At 47.9% G+C, this 20,771-nt stretch overlaps 1 protein-coding gene across 2 annotated transcripts in view; it reads left to right on the plus strand.

Annotated features, from left to right (window-relative positions):
• Nucleotides 1-20,448: 20,448 nt before the first annotated feature.
• The window catches only part of LOC103645585 (protein ILITYHIA), a 29,789-nt gene continuing 29,466 nt past the window's right edge, over nucleotides 20,449-20,771 (plus strand). Inside the window, exon 1 of one of the 2 annotated variants that reach the window (XM_020546904.3) lies at nucleotides 20,449-20,732. In XM_020546904.3, coding sequence (XP_020402493.1) covers nucleotides 20,603-20,732 — 130 coding nt within the window. In that variant the 5' untranslated portion in view covers nucleotides 20,449-20,602. The remainder of the gene's footprint in view (nucleotides 20,733-20,771) is intronic. The other variant, XM_020546905.3, reaches the window with a different exon arrangement.

A 20,771-nucleotide genomic window follows, 5' to 3' on the forward strand; every position in this document is an offset into this window, starting at 1 on the left:
AGTAATGCCGAACAACTGAACATTGTATCGGCGTTTTAGAGGCAACGCCGAGTGACTGGAGGTCGACGTCGGCATTTTAGAAGTAATGTCGAGCGACTGAATACGAAATCAGCGTTTTAGAGGCAACACCGAGTGACTGGAGGTCGGCGTCGACATTTTAGAAGTAATGCCGAGCGACTGAATACGAAATCAGCGTTTTAGAGGCAACGCCGAGTGACTGGAGGTCGACGTCGGCATTTTAGAAGTAATGCCGAGCGTCTGAATATGAAATCAGCATTTTAGGGGCAACGCCGAGTGACTGGAGGTCGCCCGAGCCACTTTGAGGATGATGGCCGAGTGATGAGGTGGCGCGTCGGTGTTATGGGGATAACTACCAGGGTGACCACGTGGCACGCTGGTTTTGGAAATAACCGCCGGGTGATGACTGGGCACTTTTTGAAACGGTATCTGGGTCGAGAATATCCCATAAGAGCTGCGCTTTTAACCGCCTTTGCTTTCCGTGCCCTAGTTCTTGCATTCCTGCATCCGAATCCTCTCTGCTGCTCGCCTCCACTCTGCCTGCTAGTAGAATCGATATGGCACCCAAGAGGAAAGCTGCGAGTTCGTCTTCTGCGGTGATTCCTCCAATCGACCCCAACAGCCAGTTGCCTTTCGCAGGTAACCATATGTCCATAATCTCTGAAGCTGAACTTCTTCACCTCGTATCCATCGGGGTTCTTCCTCCGCGGGAACTCTGTTCCTGGCGGATTTGCCACGGGACCACTGTTCCGACAGAGGATACCCATGAGTCTGTAGTTTACGCCCCTTTTCTTCTCCACGGCCTTGGCCTTCCCATCTCTCCCTTTTTCCGAGGCCTTCTTGATTTCTACCACATTAACCTGACCCATCTGAACCCTAACTCCATTCTGCAAATCTCCATCTTCGTTCACTTGTGCGAAGCCTTTCTTGGCGTGCTGCCGCATTTCGGCTTATGGAAATACCTGTATCATTGTCGCCCTGGGATGGCCGGAGGACAGCATCAGTTGGTCGGAGGTGCCAGTTTGGAGATGCGCCGCGGGCGGAAGACTGAGTACCTTGAGATTCCCCTTAAGGACAGTATCAAGGGGTGGCGTCTAGAGTGGTTCATAGTTGACAATTATGGAAATTCTCTCCCCTCCCGGTCGGGAAGACAGCCAGACGTTCGCGCTCCAAGCTGGACCGAGTCTCCCACAGATGAGGAGGTAGCTGAGGCGGGTGTGTTGCTAGCTGAAGTTGGACTGCTGAAAGAGAGAGGTCTAACTGCTGAAGCTGTGGTCACTGACTTTGTTTTCAAGAACATTCAACCACTGAAAGACAGGGCCTACCCAGCTTATCTGTATCGGGGGCTAGCCGACTCAACTCGGGTTACCAACAGGAGAATTCCTTCTGCAGACTTGGTAAGCCGTCTTGAAATGATCCTCAGGGGTAAGGTGTCAAATGTTGGTGCTCCAGCGGCATACTCAGCCTGGAACCTGCCTCCTCCCAAAGCCTTCACCCTTTTCGCGTCGAATCCACCTGTGACTGATGGAAATTTGGGCCTTAGAGTGCGACCCTCTGCTGAAGAAGTCAGTGCTTTGGTTGCTTCGCTTGGGGAGATTCCTGATGACGAACGGCAAGTCCATTTTGAGGTGCCCCTGAACCCTAGTGATGCAGATATAAATGCCATGCTTGATCTGCTAGCTGAGGATTCTTCTGACGCTGCTCCTGCTGGTACTTTGGCAGTGGTGCCCCTTCCAGAGGTTGATACAACTTTGGATGTTCAGAAACCTGTCAGTACTCGCCCGAGGCGCCCTAGCCGAACCAATCAGCCTGAGCTTTCTGCTGATGAGCAAAAGAAGAAGAGAAGACGCCTCCGGCGAGTATCCAGTTTTGATGAGGACGCTGGTACTTCAGTTCCTGCCGCTGAAGAAGTGCCTGCGACTGGACCTACTGACGCTGACCCCAATGGGTGTACCCAAACTGCTACTGATCCCAATGTAGGTGCCTTATCTGTTGCTGATCCCAATGGGTGTGCTGCTTGTGTTGTCACTATGGAAGATGAGGAGGAAGAGAATGAAGCTCCTTTGACTCAGAAAAACAGTCGGCAGTTCATCGCCAGCGGTGAAAGTAGTGGAGTTCCTTCTCCTGCTTTGTCTGCCCTCATTGGTCTGCAAGAACTGTCCCTGGCCAATTTTGACCAAACTCTTGAGGATATGGTCCCAGAAGACTTGTTATCAGAGTCGGTGGATGATGATGCAACGGAGGCTTGTGCTGCCGTGCCTGATGCTGGGTTGAGGTCATCCCGTGCCTCGTCGACCTTAGAGCGCGATCTCGAGGGTCGGGAGACTGACTTGGATCGTCCTGGTCCTATGGAAGTAGTTGAGGGCCCATCAACCTTAGAGGTGGTTGCTGCAGAGGGCCTGGACCTCAGGAATGGTGCTGACGCATGCCCAGCCCCCGAGGATGTCGCCGGGGATGACTTAGCCTGGGTGAAGAGTATAAGCCACTGCCCAGCCCCCGAGGGTGCTGCCGGTGATGATCCGACTCAAGTGGGCAGCGCCAACTATGACCCAGCCCCCGAGGGTGCCCAAGCAGGGTCTCCTTCCTGTACTTCCATGGGCGTTCACGCGGGATCTCCTCCACACTCTAGCTGTATGGTGGTAGCCCAGAATTTGGATCAGGGAGTCGCTTTAGAAGGCAGCGCCCCTGCTGACCGAGTGTTGGGCTCTGTTGAAGGTACTGAATTGATCTCTGCTGGTTTGTTGCAAGCTACTCCGGGTGGTGGCCTTACATCTGCTTATCAACTGATCTCTCCTGATTTGGGAATACCCTCGTTCTTCTCCAGCCTCCAGGTATTGTGCTGTGTTTTAGCTTGATCTTTACATTGCATGAACTGTTGCCATTATACTCATCTGTTCTTCTCATCAGGCTTTGGTGGATGGGATGGCCAGCCAGCTGAGATTGCAGGGTGCTTCTGTCCCAGAAGTGGCCTCGTCTCTCGCATGTTGGAATCCAGTGTCACTTCAACGTCGTGTATCCGAGTTGGAGGCAACAAATGCTGGTTAGCGCCCTTTTTCTTCTCTTTGCCTTTGCTGTGGACTGTTTTACCTTCTGAACTTGTTTTGTTTGATTACCTCTTACTAGGAATGACTCGGCAGATTGCGACTCTTGAGGAAAAACATTCCCGAGATCAGGCAGAAATGGCTCAACGGTGCGCTGACTTCGAGGAGAAGTATTCCCAGAGCCAAACTGAGTTGAATCAGGTCTCTGCTGCCTTGGATGACGCCAATGCCCTGAGTTCTTCTCTTCATGCTCGGCTCGACTCTGAAAAGGTAACTTACAAAACTGTGCCTTGCCTTGCTATGTTCCTATCACTTGCTTAGTTTCTGAAGGGGTTGATTTTTGCAGGAAGAAAAGCGTATCCTTGCTGCTTCTCGTGACAATCTTGACAGATTGTATCGTGATTCTAGTAACTCGCTGACCATCTTGGAGAGGAGTCACCGCTTCACAATGGAGGAGTTGGACAATCAACGTTGTAGGCTGCAGGAATCCGCAGACGAAGTGACTCGCCTCAAACAGTTGATATCAGCAAAGGATGCCACCATCAAAGAACTCCGAGCTTCCAAGAAATCCATTGCTCAGGAGTTAGAGACCGCTCAACTGGCTACTAAAGTTGCCGAGGAGACTGCTGTTACTCTCAAAGCCCAGCGCGACAAAGCCATGGACAAGGCTATTCGGGCAGGACGAATCTTGATGAGGAGACCTGGCGTGGTTGTTCCTGAGGACATAAGGGCCGACGTGAATGCTGCCCCTGATTCCTCGAGTCGCCCTTCTTCGTCGGTCGCTCCTGAGAAAGACATTGCTAAATAGAGAAACATTGTGCGTGCTCCGAGCGCGCGGTTAACATGATCGAGTATTTGTTAGAGGACATCAGTTTATCATTCGAATGACATAGTTACTCTTTTATTGTATCAGAATTTATTAGTTCGTAAATTTGCGGTAATGAAATGACGCATGATGATTATGAAATTTGTTTGCGGGATATAGAAGTCATCCCCTGGATTACATAGGCGCGAACACGTTGCCCCGGCTTAAGTCGTCGCTGACTTAAGTCGATTGCTCCGTTAGCAGGGCATAGTGGCCACCCCGAGTTAAGTAAGCGTGAACGTGTTACACCGCCTTAAGTCGTTGCCGACTTAAGTCGATTGCTCCGTCATCAGGGCATAGTGGCCACCCCGAGTTAAGTAAGCGTGAGCATGTTGCACCGCTTTAAGTCGTTGCCGACTTAAGTCGATTGCTCCGTCAGCAGGGCATAGTGGCCACCCTGAGTTAAGTAAGCGTGAGCATGTTGCACCGCCTTAAGTCGTTGCCGACTTAAGTCGATTGCTCCGTTAGCAGGGCATAGTGGCCACCCCGAGTTAAGTAAGCGTGAGCATGTTGCACCGCCTTAAGTCGTTGCCGACTTAAGTCGATTGCTCCGTTAGCAGGGCATAGTGGCCACCCTGAGTTAAGTAAGCGTGAGCATGTTGCATCGCCTTAAGTCGTTGCCGACTTAAGTCGATTGCTCCGTTAGCAGGGCATAGTGGCCACCCCGAGTTAAGTAAGAATGCAAGTCAATCGTAAATGAGCTGAGTATCTCTGAAACCTCTTTTTTATTGATGATATATTTCCACTTTACAGAGTACATCGTCATCCTAGCAGTTTTGAGATACAGCTAGGGATAAAAATTTCTGAGGTGTTCTATGTTCCAGGAGTTCCCAACTTCTGTGCCATCCATCTGAGTGAGGCGATACGATCCGGGCCGAGTGACTTCTGCTACCACAAAGGGTCCTTCCCATAAGGGTGATAACTTGTGTCGTCCTTCCCCCGTTAGAATTCAGCGGAGGACGAGGTCCCCTACTGAGAAGGATCGTTGTCGCACAGCCTTGTCGTGATAGCGCCTTAGAGTCTGCTGGTACCGTGCTGATTGGATCACTGCATTTAGCCATTCTTCCTCGAGTACATCAATATCCTCTAACCTGGTGGCCTCAGCTTCTGCTATGCTTTCGAAGACCAACCTTGGCGCCCCAAACTTGAGATCAGCAGGTAGCACGGCCTCCGACCCATAGACCATGAAGAAAGGAGTGTTTCCACGCAGGGCTCGGCTAGGTTGGGCTCTTAGGCTCCAAACAACATAAGGCAATTCCCTTATCCATTTTCCTGCGAATTTTTCATTCTTATCGAAGACCCTTTTCCTGAGTGCTTCCAATATCATTCCGTTGGCTCGCTCAACCTGCCCGTTGGCTCTTGGATGTGCTACAGATGCATACTTGATCTGAATGCTCTTTTGCTCGCAGAAGTCGAAGAATTCTGAACTGGTGAAGTTGGATCCTAAATCAGTGATGATGCTGTTTGGTATCCCGAATCTGAATATTATGTCTTGTATGAATTCCACGGCTTTAGCAGAGGTTAACGAAGCAATGGGCTTGAACTCTATCCATTTAGTGAATTTGTCAATCGCCACCAATACATGAGTATATCCCCCTTGAGCTTTCTTGAAAGGTCCAATCATATCCAGTCCCCAGCATGCGAAAGGTCAGGTTACTGGTATGGTCTGTAGTTGCTGTGCGGGCATGTGCTGTTGCTTTGACAAGTATTGGCAAGCTTCGCACCTCTGAACTAACTCGGCCGCATCGTTCTTCGCTGTCGGCCAATAGAATCCTGACATGAAAGCCTTCCCGACTAGTGTTCTGGATGCTGCATGTATTCCACATTGCCCAGCATGGACCTCCTCCAGAAGTTGCTTCCCGGTGGACGGGAGAACGCACTTCATGAGGACGCCCGATGCACCCCTTCTGTATAATGTCTCCCCAATGAGTGTATAGTGAGCCGACTGCCTGGCAATACGCTCTGCCGAGTTCTTGTCGTCTGGTTCTTCTTCATTCTTTATATACTTAATGATCGGCCTTCTCCAGTCGTCAGAGTTTGACTCGGGTTGATCTATGATGTTGCACTCTTCTGTTTGATCCATTGAGATACTCGGCTGCAAAATTTCTTGCATGAAGACTCCAGGTGGGACCTGAGTTCGACTGGATCCGAGCTTGGACAGTATATCAGCTGCTGTGTTCCGATCTCTTTCCACATGATGAAATTCCAGACACTCGAATTTATCTTCCAGCTTTCGAACGGCAGCGCAATATTTTACCATTGAATCACTTGAACAATCCCACTCCTTGTTTGTCTGGCTGATGACTACCAGAGAATCCCCGTATACCATCAATCTCTTGACGCCCAATGATATGGCGATGTTCAATCCATGGATCAGAGCTTCATACTCGGCTGCATTGTTGGAGGCCGGGAATAGCAGCTGGAGGGCGTACTTGAGGTGTTCACCTCCTGGTGCGGTGAAGAGAATCCCTGCTTCCGCTCCCTGCAGTTTCAGCGAGCCATCAAAATACATTCGCCATACTTCTGCAGTCTCTGGATTATCCGGTACTTGCTGTTCTGTCCACTCTGATACGAAATCAACCAGTGCTTGAGTTTTGATGGCAGTGCGAGGTCGGAACTCGATGTCGTGGGATCCTAGCTCGCAAGCCCACTTGGCTATTCGGCCAATGGCTTCCTTGTTGTGAAGAATATCCCCTATTGGAAAACCAGTAACTACTATGACTTTGTGGTCGTCAAAGTAGTGACGCAGCTTGCGGGCAGTTAGAAGTACTGCGTATAATAGCTTCTGAACTTGAGGATACTTTTTCTTTGAGGGGCCTAGAACCTCACTGATGAAGTAAACAGAATGTTGTACTGGATAGGCATGTCCTTCTTCTACTCGCTCGACTACTAACGCGGTGCTTACCACGTGAGTCGTGCAAGAGATGTACAATAGCAAATCTTCAGCTGGTTGAGTTGATGTAGCTCGCCGGGGTGGTTTCAGTACTGGTGGTGTTGTCAAGAATCTTTTTAGTGCATCTAGAGCTTCTTGTGCTTCTGAGGTCCATTGAAACTTATCCACCTTCTTGAGCAGTTTCTAAAACGGCAAACCTTTCTCTCCCAGCCTGGATATGAATCTGCTTAGAGCTGCCATACAGCCAGTGAGTCGCTGAACCTTCTTTTGTGATCGGGGGGCTTCCATCTTCATGATAGCTTCAATCTTATCTGGATTAGCCTCAATTCCCCGGTGGCTGACGATAAACCCGAGCAACTTTCCTGTTGGTACCCTGAAAACACATTTTTCAGGATTAAGCTTCCATCTATATCGTCTCAGGCTGTTAAAAACCAGCTGTAAGTCTTCGATGAAGTTTTCTGAATCCTCTGTTTTGATTACCACATCATCTACATAAGCCTCCACACGCTTGCCCCAGTGATCGGCTAAGCATGTTTGAATGGCTCTCTGATAAGTCGCTCCAGCGTTTTTGAGGCCGAACGGCATGGAGGTATAACAGAAAGCACCAAACGGAGTGATGAACGCCGTTTTTTCCTCGTCTTCTTTCGCCAGACTAATCTGATGATACCCGGAATAGCAATCTAAGAAAGACAGCACAGAACATCCAGCGGTGGAGTCCACCACCTGATCTATCCTCGGGAGCCCGAAGGGATCCTTCGGACAGTGTTTGTTGAGATCGGTATAGTCGACGCACATGCGCCAATCCACTTTATTCTTTTTGAGTACAAGAACTGGGTTGGCTAACCACTCGGGGTGTAATACTTCTCTAATAAATCCAGCCGCGACCAAGCGAGCTAACTCGGCGCGAATGGCCTCTCTCTTGTCGGGCGTGAAACGACGTAGCTTTTGCCGGATCGGCCTCGCCTGGGGATAAACCTTCAACTTGTGCTCGGCCAGTTCTCTTGGGACTCCCGGCATATCCGCAGGTTGCCATGCGAATACATCTCGGTTATCTTGCAGAAACTGGACGAGCGCGCTTTCCTATTTGTCGTCCAAGCTGGAGCTGATGATGGCTGTCTTGCGTTCATCAGCGAACCCCAGGTTGATCCTCTTAGTTTCTTCAGTCGGCCGCATAGAGGTCGCGGCCTGAGCTTCATTTGCCGGTACCGCGAGGTCCTCCTCAGGCTTAGAGTTCGCCGGTGTAGAAGGAACCGTCGACGGCTTGGTGGTGAGGGCTGCTTGGATGGCCACTCGGAAACACTCTGCGGCGCCTTGGAAGTCGGCGCGCACAGTTATGATCCCTTGTGGTCCTGGCATCTTCAGTATCATGTACGTATAATGCGGAATGGCCATGAACTTGGCCAATCCCGGCCTTCCGATGATGGCGTTGTACCCGCAGTCGAAGTTTGCCACTTCAAACCTCAGGAACTCGGTTCTGTAGTTCTCCGGAGTTCCGAAGGTGACCGGCATGTAGATGTGACCCAGCGGGTATTCCCCTTCCGTCGGTACGATGCCGAAGAAAGGAGTGTCCGACTTGTGGAGCTCTTTGAGGTGAGCCCCCAAGCCTTGGAGTGTCCGGGGGAAGGTGACGTTGATGTTGCTCCCCCCGTCCACTAGCACCTTCTTCACCCGGCTCTCTCGGATCACCGGATCGACGAGAAGCGGGTATTTGCCGGGATGGTCGAAGTTGAGCCATTGATCCTCCCGAGTGAAGGTGATCGGATGTTCTGACCACCGTATGGGGCGGGAGGACCGGTGGTTGCCACCAGTATCTGGCGGTCGTTGAGCTTTTGTTGTCTTTTGTTCTCCTGCGACCCGTGTCCGCCGAAGATGACGTTGACCTCCCTGTCAACGCATGGGAAAGCTCCTCCTTCTCCCTCCTCCTGCCGATGAGGTTGTCGTGGTTCGTCCGGTCCTCCCCTCGGCGGAGGAGGAGGTAGAGGTTGGAAGGGTCGGCCATGCCCGACGGAGTGCTTGAAGTCCCGGTAGTTGCGAAGAGTGTGGCGCATGTCCTTGTGGTATGGGCACTGGGCGTCGAGGATGTCGTCCAGCGTGCGTTCGCCTCCGCGAGGCCCTCCTCGGGCACGAGAGGCAGGTGGTCCGGCGGCGTGCACTTCTTCGCGAGGCCTCTTCTCCCAGCGTTTGTCGGTCGGCTGGTTTGTGTCGCGTCGTGGTGCTGCCGGCGCGGGCTTCGCTCCTCCGATGAGGTCCTGAGCTCGCTCGTCGGCGGTGATGTAGAGGTCGGCTTCCCGGATCAACTCCTCGGAGGTAGTCGGCGCCTTCTGTAGTATGGTTCGGACAAAAGCCGAGTCGTTGGATCCTCTGTAGAAGTCCTCGATCACGGCCGCCTCCGTGACCTCGGGGATGCGATTTCTCATGGTCTGGAACCTTTTGAGGTATGACCGGAGAGTCTCATCCCCTCGGCGCTTGATGTATTTGAGGTCCCATGGTTGTGCCGGTTTGTCGGAGAGGGACTGGAAGTTGGCGGTGAAGCGTCGACTGAAGTCTCCCCAATCGTCGATGCAGTGTCGGAGTAGGTGTCGCAGCCACTGCAGCGCATCTTGCCCAAGGACAATGGGCAAATACGCGGTCATAACGTCCTCGGACGCTCCGACAGCTCGAGCAGCGGTGGTGTAGACGGCCAGCCAACCCCCTGGATCCTGCTTAGGTTCATATTTGTCAACGTTGGATACCTTGAAGTTGGGAGGCCATTGAATGGCCCTAAGGCGCGGAGTAAGGGCGGACACGCCGCACGTGTCCTCCTGTCGTCGGGGACGATGTCTGTCCCGGGGAGGGGAGTTGTGATTGTGGTTTCTCGACCGTCCCCGGGTGGTACCGCCAGTTGAAGCTGTTGCCGACTCAGTCCTGGTGGCCTGGCTCTGAGTCGGGATGCCATGATCCCTGTCGTACTCCTCCCGACGGCGAATCTCATTCTCATGCCGCCGTTCGCGCGAAGCATTGATGGAGCTTCACGCGTCCCGGCGACTGTTGATGGCATGTCGTAGATCGTTCGGCGGGTGAGCAAGCGGTAGAAGATGGTTGGCCGCCTGGGTGAACAGCCGTCGGTAGCCCTCAGCGTCGGGAGTCCGAGGAAGTCCATCAGCTATCCGAGCCAGTACCCCTCCGACTTCGCTCGGCGTGTTCATAGCTCGGGCGAAGTCGGGATTCAGGTTGCGCCCGAAGAGTGGATTCTCCCGGCGTTGCCTTGCGTCTTGTTCGGCTTGTTCCTGAGCCCGCCGGCGGTCACGTCGTCGGGAGTTCCTTCGTTCTCTGAAGACACGTTCTTCCGGAGTTTCTCCTATCTCTGAGACCTCGTCTCGCGAGACAGGCTGCTCCGGATCTCGCTCACCGGCCGCGTGATGTCGTCGAATGTTCCTGCGCCGATTCCTCCGTCGGCGGGATTCTCGTTGAGGCGGTTCTTCTCCGGGTGCAGTCGGTTCGTCGTCGGAGACGGTAGGTGACTCCACTCTCCCGATGAAGAGGACGTCGGGGTAGAATGGTGCTGCTGTTGCGGCGACTTTCTTTCCGTTCTCCTTTGAGGCCGGAGGAACGGAAAGAACGACTTGCTTCTCCTTGGTCTCCTTCTTCCTCGCGATCTGTGTCCATTCTGTTGTCGGAGAGGTAGACAGTGGAGTTCTCCGTGTCGGCGAGCCCTTGGCCCCTGGCTTTCTGGAGACGATCTTTTTCCGGAGAGCTGGAGGTTGCGCTTTTCCGGCATTTTCGGAGTTTGTTGGAGGAGACTTCTTTTCTGGCGGATCCGCGATACGGTGTAGAATTCCCTCTTCATCCGCTACAGATGAGATTGTCCCGAAGCGGAATACGGATCCGGGACGCATGGTGATCTTGCTGTAGAAGGTGACGGCCATTGAGCTAGCTTGGATCGTCAACACACCCCCTACCTGGCGTGCCAGCTGTCGGTGTTTTGGGTCCGACCGCACACCCGGGGTTGCCCCTCAAGGTGTTTTTAGGAGTAGGACGGTGTTGACGACTGTAGCAAAATGGTTCGTGCCGATCGCACGAGGGACAGTGGACAAGATTTACAGGTTCGGGCCGCTTAGAGATGCGTAACACCCTACGTCCTGGTGAGTATGTTCGGTGAGCGTGGTTACAAGAGGGCTCTCTGGGTTGAGGACACAGAGAGTGGATGTGGGTGGCTAAGTAAGATAGGTCGATCGTTCTGAAGGGGTGCCCCCTAGGCCTTATATACTCGACCGTGGGGCAATACACGTGGATATGATAACAACAAGTAGCTAAAAGATAGAGAACCTCTTGAGTTTATCCCTACGTGACCCTCGCTGACTTATCCTCGCATGGCTCCATTGCATGGGGCTTCAGCGCGGGAAAGTCGGATCTCCGTTGCAGTCACTCGCTCGACGTTGTGGGCCGTTCGGGTTTGCACCAATCCGGCCTTATGTCGCTCTGCTTTGCTGGTTGTTTCTCCCAGGCCCACGAAAGAATGACCTTACGATTTATTGGGCCCTCGGGCCTTTCGTGAGGTCTTTTACTCTTTTAGTGGACCCGGGGGACATCTATCCCCCACAGTCACACAATTATAAGTTGTAGATTAGATAGGAGGGGAGTTCGAGCTGGGCTGTCACCGCACTGACGGGAGACAAAGCTGGCACCGCACTGAGCCACTGACTAGTTGCAGGTCCAGTGGAGAGTGGAGTACCGCCCCCTTCAGGCTTCAGCAGATGGACATGCCGCTCCCTGTTCTGCATGGAGAGGAACATCCAGAGTCCAAACGCAGTCAACGCATTACGCACTGAAGCAGTGAAGCAAGAAGCAAAGCAAGCCGTGGTGTACGGGTGGCCACGATCGAGCACAAGGCAGCCAGACAGGAGCTAACCGAGGTTCGGCGGTCCGCGACGGGAGGGGCAGAGGGCGAGGCGACCGCGGCTGGCGCAGTGGCGCCTGGCGGCTGCGGCTAGCAGGCAGCAGCTGGGCGCCTGGGCAGGGACGCAGGGTGGCAACTGGCAACCGCCAACCGGGGTCGGGTATTATGGATTTAGGGTTTTCACGTTTTGTGTGTTCAACTTGGGCCTTGGGCTGGAATCTGGAATTCTGGATCGCTGGAAGAGTGGAAGACAAGAACTAAAAGGCCCAGAACCGAATAGCCTAAACGATATGAAAAACGGGATTTTCCCAAATCAAAATGGTAACCGCAAAAACGAACGAAAAACAGTCTGCTCGTTTTCGATACCGTTACCGAAGACCGTCTACCCGTTTTCGTCCCGAAACCGAAAAATAACCGAAGTATACGAAAACGATCCGAAAAAACCGGTAGTCAGAACGGGACGGTACGGGATTTTTCCGTACCGTTTTCATCCCTAGGCAGAGTTTTGGTTGGTTGTTTTGTATCTAGGTTGGGATAACTATGTTTATAAGATGAACCTCCGAGGATAATATAAAATATGTTAAGATGAGATGGATCTATGACGCTAGATACATTTTAATGGGGGATAATTTAGGTTGTCTAGTTATCTTATAAACAAATTTTTATGTCTATATGTATATGCAGATGCAATTGTGGATATTACTCCACAACTCGTCGCACTCAATCAAAGAACCAAATCAAACAATTATCATAAGAACAAGCATTCAAGCGCATAGATACCTATAAAAATACTTTTGTTTTTATTCCTGAGATAGGGTCTCCTATTCTTAAGGGTCACTTTTGGTACATAATTTCAAAGTGTGAAATCCTCTTTTGGTTTCGAGAGAGAAAAGATAAGAGTAATCAGAGTAAAGTAGCAATAGATAAGAAAAGATTAAGGTAAGTTTAGAAGGAATTAGAGTAAAGGTAAGTAAATAAGGGTTGTCCAACTTTATCTAGGTTCCGTCCTATAGTCAACATTCCTCTGATACCACTTCTGTCACACCCGGACTTAATGGGCAAACCCGGACGCGAATCAAATGTGTGCTAGGATCAAGTCTCACACATATAATGACACATGGTACAAAAACGAATGTCACATCTTTAATGTACAATAGAGTTTTGTACAAAATAGTTAAGTAATTACATCATTAGAAGACAACGATCCAGCAACCATAGTTGACTAGGAGACGACGGCCTAGACCTCTCATGAACTTCTCGCGACTTCCTTCATGCTCCTCATCTTGCGGTACCTGTTCTTGACCTGGTGGATGTATGTGAGTACAGTAAGGGTGAGCTCACATACGTTCATCGCTCAACAAGTTATGGATAATAATGTGCATGAGCTCGCTTACGGTGGGGGCTCATGTGATGTGTAAGGCTTACCAAAGAGGATGGTTAAAGCTGAGCATTGCTTTTAAAGTTGGTCAAAATTTTATTAGCAATTACTAAGTATAATTAGATAACAACCCAAATAAATAAGAGATCAAAATTAATAATAAAACCCACTATGCAATGCAAATGACAGATTAAATTTAATTCCATAAATTAATCATGTGAGTGTCCGAGCCGCTCATGACCGTGAGCACGGCTGATATACCAGTTTTACACTCTCCACAGGTTGCGTATATTTACCCACAAGTCATGTTACCCATCTGTCACGGGTCATAAATCCCGTACACCTCTACCGAGGAGACGAGGCAGGGTAGCACTACGAGGCCTTTACAAAGTTCCAATAGCTTCAGAAAATCCGCTACGGTTTCTGAGAAGGGCGATATAGGAACCCCTCGTCCGTAAAGTCATCGCAGCATGATCGACCCGATAACCTCCCTATACCGTAGCTCCTCTACCGCCCTTGCCCCTTTTGGGTAAGGTAGTCCTCCACCAGCTTTCCTAATTAGTCAGCCAAGGGCGTCCAATAGCACCCTTGTCGTAGCATTGTTTTTTCGGGTGGTTCTCCATGTTCCAATTAACACAATAATCTTGTCATGAACAATGATTAAATCAACACCAAAATTGGAACATGAACATAATTCAGTATAGCATTAATCCCAAAACCAGGTAGAGCAATAGCAAGCCTACCCAATAGTTAATTTGTTTGCAAGGTGTGGGGTAAACAAAACTAGAGTAACATATTAGGTCCCATCAAATTAACGTGAGCATGTCACAGTGATTAAGCAGAGAACATTATTAGGTAGAGAAAGTGATTAAGGGCACAACTTGCATGTGACTTGACTCGTAGAGATGACAATGGGTAAATATCCACCGGGTATTACTATCCCATACCTATACCCACGACAAAAAATAACCTTATCGGGTCACCCATATATACTGGTGGGTATGGATTTACCTCCTTACCCATACCCATGTGGGTATGAGTTACCCATCGAGTCACACGTACCCACAAAAATTAAACATCTATCAAAATATTATATTATATAAATGTCAAGTATATCCATCTAAATAACATTACAAAATTTCTAGCATCATTTAACCATCTATTCAACACACCAAAGATAATTGGATAAAGTAGTAACACTAGGACAGTACTACATAGCACATTACATGTTCCACTACATGATCATTAAATTGTCGCTAAGCCTTCTACGACATTATGGCCTAAAAGGTTGTTAAATAGTAAAAAAGATGGATGACTAAAGTCCAAGTTCATGCTTGGGCTAAGTTTATATTGGGTATTTTATACCCACGAGTTAACGGGTATGGGTGAAAGTAGAACGTTCTAATACCCGTTTACCCATTAGGTGAAGATTTTTGCCCAATAACAGACCCACGGGTAGAATATTTAGCCCACACACATACCCTAATGGAGTAAATACCCATCGGGTATCGGGTATCGGGTCGCGGGTACCCATTGCCATCTCTAGACTTGAGATTTCAGGTACTTCACCAAATTGGCCTTCAAATTTCTCGTGACCTCGCTGCTACTCGTATCAATACATACAGATAGACAAAGAGTACATAAACATAACAGTACACCAAACATAAGAACAAACATCGTAAAAATATTCTAGCGCTGCTATGAGATCGTAGGTTTGAGAACCACTAAATTCGGAGTTACGGTTAAAAAGTTGTAGTGTTCATAAAATTTATGTGATTAAATATTAAACTATGTTATCTTGATTAATATAAACCATGCGAGTAAATATATAACAAATTCACTTTAATCTACGTTATAACTTGATTAGTGTAAGATTATAATTATAGACATAGTAACTTTGGTTAGTAGGATAAATCTACTAAACATAGGATAAACAAATATCTAATTACAAAAGTATGTGATATGATACAATTAAGGCTATTACTGTGTAGGCAATTTTATTACAAAGCTATCGCAACTTGAAGAGGTCAAATCAGAGTTAAATAATGTAAGATGCGAATTTCCAAATTTTATTGATTTATTCTCATATTATAAACCATTTTTAGTTTTTATTTTACATAATTGAAGCTCTGATTCTCTTGGGTTCTGTATTTTATATAAGTCAGAGGGCAAATTTGCAAAATACGGGGACCTGGTTTATATACTTCACAATAGTACACAGACGATGGGTTGGTTGTTGGAAAGTCCATGGTCTCTTTTGTAAATGTACAGTCGACCGAAGGGTTATGGGACAATCCTAGCAGTCAGATCAACATTCAATGAATCTGATTGGATCTGACCTCCAAGCCTAGATACGACCGTTGATCGCGAGATTAATGGTGAATACTTTATGAAAGGGAAATAGGGTCAAACCTTTTCCTAAATAATTTTGGTGGTTGAATTGCCCAACACAAATAATTGGACTAACTAATTTGCTCTAGATGATAATTTCTACAGGTGCCAAAAGTTCAACACAAACCAATAAAAAGTCCAAGATAGGGTTCAAAAAGAAAGGAGCAAAACCAACCGACGGCTACCCTGGTCTGACGCACTGGACTGTCCGGGCACCACCGGACAGTGTTCGGTGCACCAGGGAGATCAACTCTGGACTGCTCAGCTTCGGGTTTTTGGAGAGCCACTCCGCTATAATTCACCGGACTGTCCGGTGTAGCACCGGACTGTCCGGTGTGCCATGCGGAGCAACGACTACTGCGCCAACGGTCATCTGCAAAAGTGAACAGTGAACGTGAACAGTGTGCGGCCAGCGCGCACAGAGTTAGAGCAGCGCCAGAAGGCGCACCGGACAGTGAACAGTGACTGTCCAGTGCGGCACCGGACTGTCCGGTGCCCCAATCTGTCAGAGCTCCAATGGTTGAACCCTAACGGTTGGGTGACGTGGCTGGCGCACCGGACTGTCCGGTGCGCTCGTCGACAGACAGCCTCCCTAACGGGCATTTTGGTGGTTGGGACTATAGATACCCCCCAACCACCACACTTCAAGGCATCCAAGTTTTCAGCCATTGCATTCAATACAAGAGCTCTATACTTCACTCCAAGACACAAAACAAAAGATCAAATCCTCTCCAAGTCCCAATCTCATTCCAAAGACTTAGTGGCTTGTGAGAGAGAGACATTTGTGTTCATTTGAGTTCTTGTCGCTTGGATCGCTTTTCTTCTTCCCCATTCTTGCTCTCAACACCTTTGTAATCAAGCAAGAGACACCAAGTTGTGGTGGTCCTTGTAAGGGGTCTAAGTGACCCATTGATTAAGGAGAAAAGCTCACTCGGTCTAGGTGATCGTTTGAGAGAGGGAAAGGGTTGAAAGAGACCCGGTCTTTGTGACCACCTCAATGAGGAGTAGGTTTGCAAGAACCGAACCTCGGTAAAACAAATCACAGTGTCATCCGCTTTCATTTGCTTGTGATTTGTTTTCGCCCTCTCTTTCGGAATCGATTATATTTCTGACGCTAACCCGGCTTGTAGATTGTGCTTAAAGTTCATAAATTTCAGATTTGCCTATTCACCCACCTTTAGGCGACTTTCACTTTACTAGGCCCGGGATCCCTCCGATCTGGATCGAATGGTTGGTAATTAACTAGGTGAACCGTCACACTCCTTCTAATCTCACCCGCTAATATCGGGATCAACGGTCCATCGACTTCTTCCTCCCCCTGACACAACCCGACGACGGCGCCCGCTGGCCACGACGGGGCCATGGCTGGAGTCCGGCCAGCTAGCGAACTTGTACCACGACATGATGCTATTAGAGCTACGGCATGAGGAAACGACGACGAACACGACCGAGGTACCATGGGTAGGCAAAAGGCATTAAACGAGGTTGTCCATGCAACAAGGAGGGGACGAGGCGGAGTTGAACTCCGGTGAGCAATCTACGACGCCCCAACGCTCCAAACCGACCCATAATCGATGAACACGGTGGCAGGTACGAGCGGCATGGGATTGAAGCCTTACCGGTTCCGGAAGCCGTGGAGCGCCCCGCCTCGGTGATGCGCGATTCGGGACGCCCTCCCTCCCCCACTGGCGAGCAATTGCGCCAAGGGTGAGACCACTTGGCGCACCCCCGGACACGAGAAGGGTCTTCGGTTCACGACGATTACCACGATCGACCCACTGAGGGTGATCCAGGGACAACAACACGAAATCACCGCGACGGCACTGCTTCCACCTTTCTCTGGCACCGGCGCTCTCTTTCTCTATTTCGCGCAGGGTAGTTGGACTTAGATGAGAACACGGAAGGTAGGGCTCGGACGTACGATTTTATAGCCCCCTCCCCACTCGGTTCGGCGTTTGAACGGACCCCCGAGATCGACGCGAGGTCCGCGGTGGTTCACTTTGCACGGGCGGGCTGTTGAGATCGCGCGACGGGGAAGATGATAGTGTGGGCCCACCACTCAATCAGCGGAGAGGATTGCGCACGCTGTGAGATTGATTGGTGGGTCCCACAGGATAGTGTTATGTGCGCGCCACCGCTGAGATGTGGGGCCCGTATGCCAACGCCATCCTCTGCGCGACCGCGTTTGGGCCCGCGGGCGTGCATGCTAGAAAGGCTTAGTGGGCTGAAATGCAGTGGAGCGGCCCATCCGGCTTCCTTTCTTTTTTTCTTTTTCTGTTTTTATATCTCCCATTTTCAACTTTCAAAATTCCAAATTCAATTTGAGTTCAATTTTAAACTGGAAATTTCAAATTAAGTACACAACCAAATAAAGATCCAACATGCATGCAATATATTTATTTATTATTATTTTACCCATTTAGGTAAATGGTTCGTAACTTAAAAGAGTAAATTACTCCCTTAAATATATATTTCCTATTATTTATTCTTATGAGTTTCAAACTAAATTCTAGTCTCCCAGTTTAGATATAATTTTGAACTACTAAGCTTTTAATATTACTCAATTATTTCTTGTTATCACCATTTTTATTATGGGAAAATTTTACTAAGACCATAATTAGGATTTTAGAGTGTTTAGCTAATTAATTAAAGGAACTAGAGGTACGGTTGCTTCGCCATCGTGCTGTCAATGGGGTTCACGACACATTACTGTCTCTACCGAGGTTTTTTCGTTTTGCTTTTTGTTAGCCACCCCATATAGGGAGAAGTATTATGTTTATCAAACCCGAAGAATTCTAACATGCGACTATACCTTTAGGGAATGTTTATAAAATCTACGTAGTGAGATAGTGAGATCTTGCCGACTCACCTTGGAAGTGTTTAAAGGTATGTACAAATCTATGCAAAAAGGGATCACAGTTCATGGGTAAAGTGTGCGGCCTCTACAGAGGGTTAGAAACTGATATATCTGCAGCTCGTGGGTAAAGTGTGCGGCCTCGGGAGTTTTTTTAGAGATAGTCTGGATACATTTATGATGATGACTACAATGATGGTGGCTAAAATTATGGATTCTAGCAATAATTCCTTTTGGGATGATAACTTGGGTTTTTATGATAAAATCTGGCTTCTACCAATAATAATTACTAGACGAATTGAAAACAATTGCTTTGAGTCTAACTCCACGTAAAGCTAGTCCATATCAGCCAAACGAGGCACTTGCCGAGTACGCTGATGCGTACTCAATGTTGCTTTAACACAAAACATGAGGTTGTTCACACTGCAACCACTACTATAAAAAGATGAAGGCAACATGAAGGACTTCCAAGAGTTTTAGGACTGAGAAATTTTAGACTAGATTAGTGACAACCTCCAACGAACTAGTTGTGATGGCCTTATCTCTACCATGTTTCACTTTAACACTTTGATTACTTATTAAGTTGATTATGTAGATGTCTTCGACACCATGATGTAATAAAAGTTAATACCTCTTTATGTTATTATTCGAGTACTGTACAATATTCATTTGTGTAATAATTGTATACGTGAGTTCTGATCCTGACACGTACATTGTTCGCATTCAGCTGAAACCGGGTGTGACACTTTTCAACTCGAGACTTGTAGTTAGGGATGGCACCTTTTTTACCGTAAGCCAAAAACCGAATTTAACCGTACCGAATTTTTGATTTTTTGATAGTTTGGTTCGATTTCGTTTTTTGTATCTAAGAAGTTCGGTGTTCGGTATCGTAATCGGTTTTCATCGTATACCAAACCAAAATAAAAAAAACCCCGAATATCAAACTTTATCATTTCTAAAATTCGATTAATTGATTATGTGAACTAAATGTGTAATGTAATTAAATTGTTATTCACTTATTTTTATGTGATGTATAATGTATCTCTAAAACCTACATAATTTTTTACTTTTTTGAAATTATGTGTAATCTATCATATAAACTTTTATGTATTGTGTTGAGTATAAGTTTGATATTCGTTTTTTTACCGAAAACCGAAATCGATTCCTACATCATGAAAACCACAGTTTTTTGAAACCGAAAAACTGAACCAAAATTTAAAAAAAGAAGTTCCAGCCCTACCTAAAGTCCAGAGAGATAAAAACAATTTCATGTGAAAAGACATATTTTCATTTTTCACGATGAAACCAGCAGGTTGATCCACATGTAGCTAGTATTCTTATAACCATCATTTTTTTTGCTTGAAAGTAAAATTTGAAGTAAAAATACTGCTGTTTGACTATGGAGGTGTTTGAATACACCAAGCTAATAAGTAATAGCTAAAATTATTTAGCGACATCTAAACACCCTAACTAATATTTAAGCTATTAGCTATTTTTAGTAAATTAGCTAGTAGTTAGCTAAGGTGGCGTTTGAATGTGCTAGAGCTAATAGTTAGCAGCTAAAATTAGTCATAGACATCCAAACACGCTAGCTAATAGTTCAACTATTATTTATTTTTAAGTAAATTAGTTAATAGTTAGTTAACTATTGTTAGCTAGCTAATTATAATAACGCTTTTTAGCCAACTAATTATTAGCTCTAGTACATTCAAACATCTTCTAATTCAACTAGCAAATTTGCAGCCATTAGCTCTAATGCATTTAAAAACCCGTATAATTACCATCACTCCATGTTTTCAAACTACGCCCACCTTTTTTTTTATTTTTAAGACAATAGAGAGAAAGTTTCTAATCTATGTGACCGTACACCGCCAAATTCTTATAAGATTTTTCAGCTAATTAACTGGGAAAAAGAAATGAGAACACAAGTAGATGAAAATGATTATAAGCAAAGTCTAATATTGGTTCTCTATCCTTACTTGTTGATTCAATGCAACAACTTTAATTGTTTGCCTCACAAGTTGGATGGTCCTCTTTGCATTGGCACGCTATAACAAAACTTCTATTGCGATTTTTATCCAATTTTTTTATTGCTAAATCAAGTAGGGTAAATTTTGATCGAGCAGTCCCTTGAACCCCAGTCAACCTGGCACTGGCAGCCCTCCCCAACCTTGCCCGCGTCTGCACAGTCCTTGGCCGCCGCAGCACACACCGCACTCGCACACCTGCAAGCCTGCAACTCATCGCCCCCCCGCCGCCACGCAAGTGCGCCCAGGCCTCAGCGAAATGGGCGCGCAGGAGGCGGCAGTGGAGGATGTGCTGCGCGCCGCCGCCGCCGAGGTGTCAACCTCCTCGGCGAAGCGCCGCTTCCGCCTCTTCCGCCACACCCTACCTCTTATCATCGCGAAGGTCATAGGTACTCACCCTATCATCGTCTCCGCCCTCGTTTCTCGGG

The sequence above is a fragment of the Zea mays genome, chromosome 1, assembly GCF_902167145.1.
Source record: "Zea mays cultivar B73 chromosome 1, Zm-B73-REFERENCE-NAM-5.0, whole genome shotgun sequence".
In the NCBI taxonomy this organism is placed as follows: Eukaryota; Viridiplantae; Streptophyta; class Magnoliopsida; order Poales; family Poaceae; genus Zea; species Zea mays.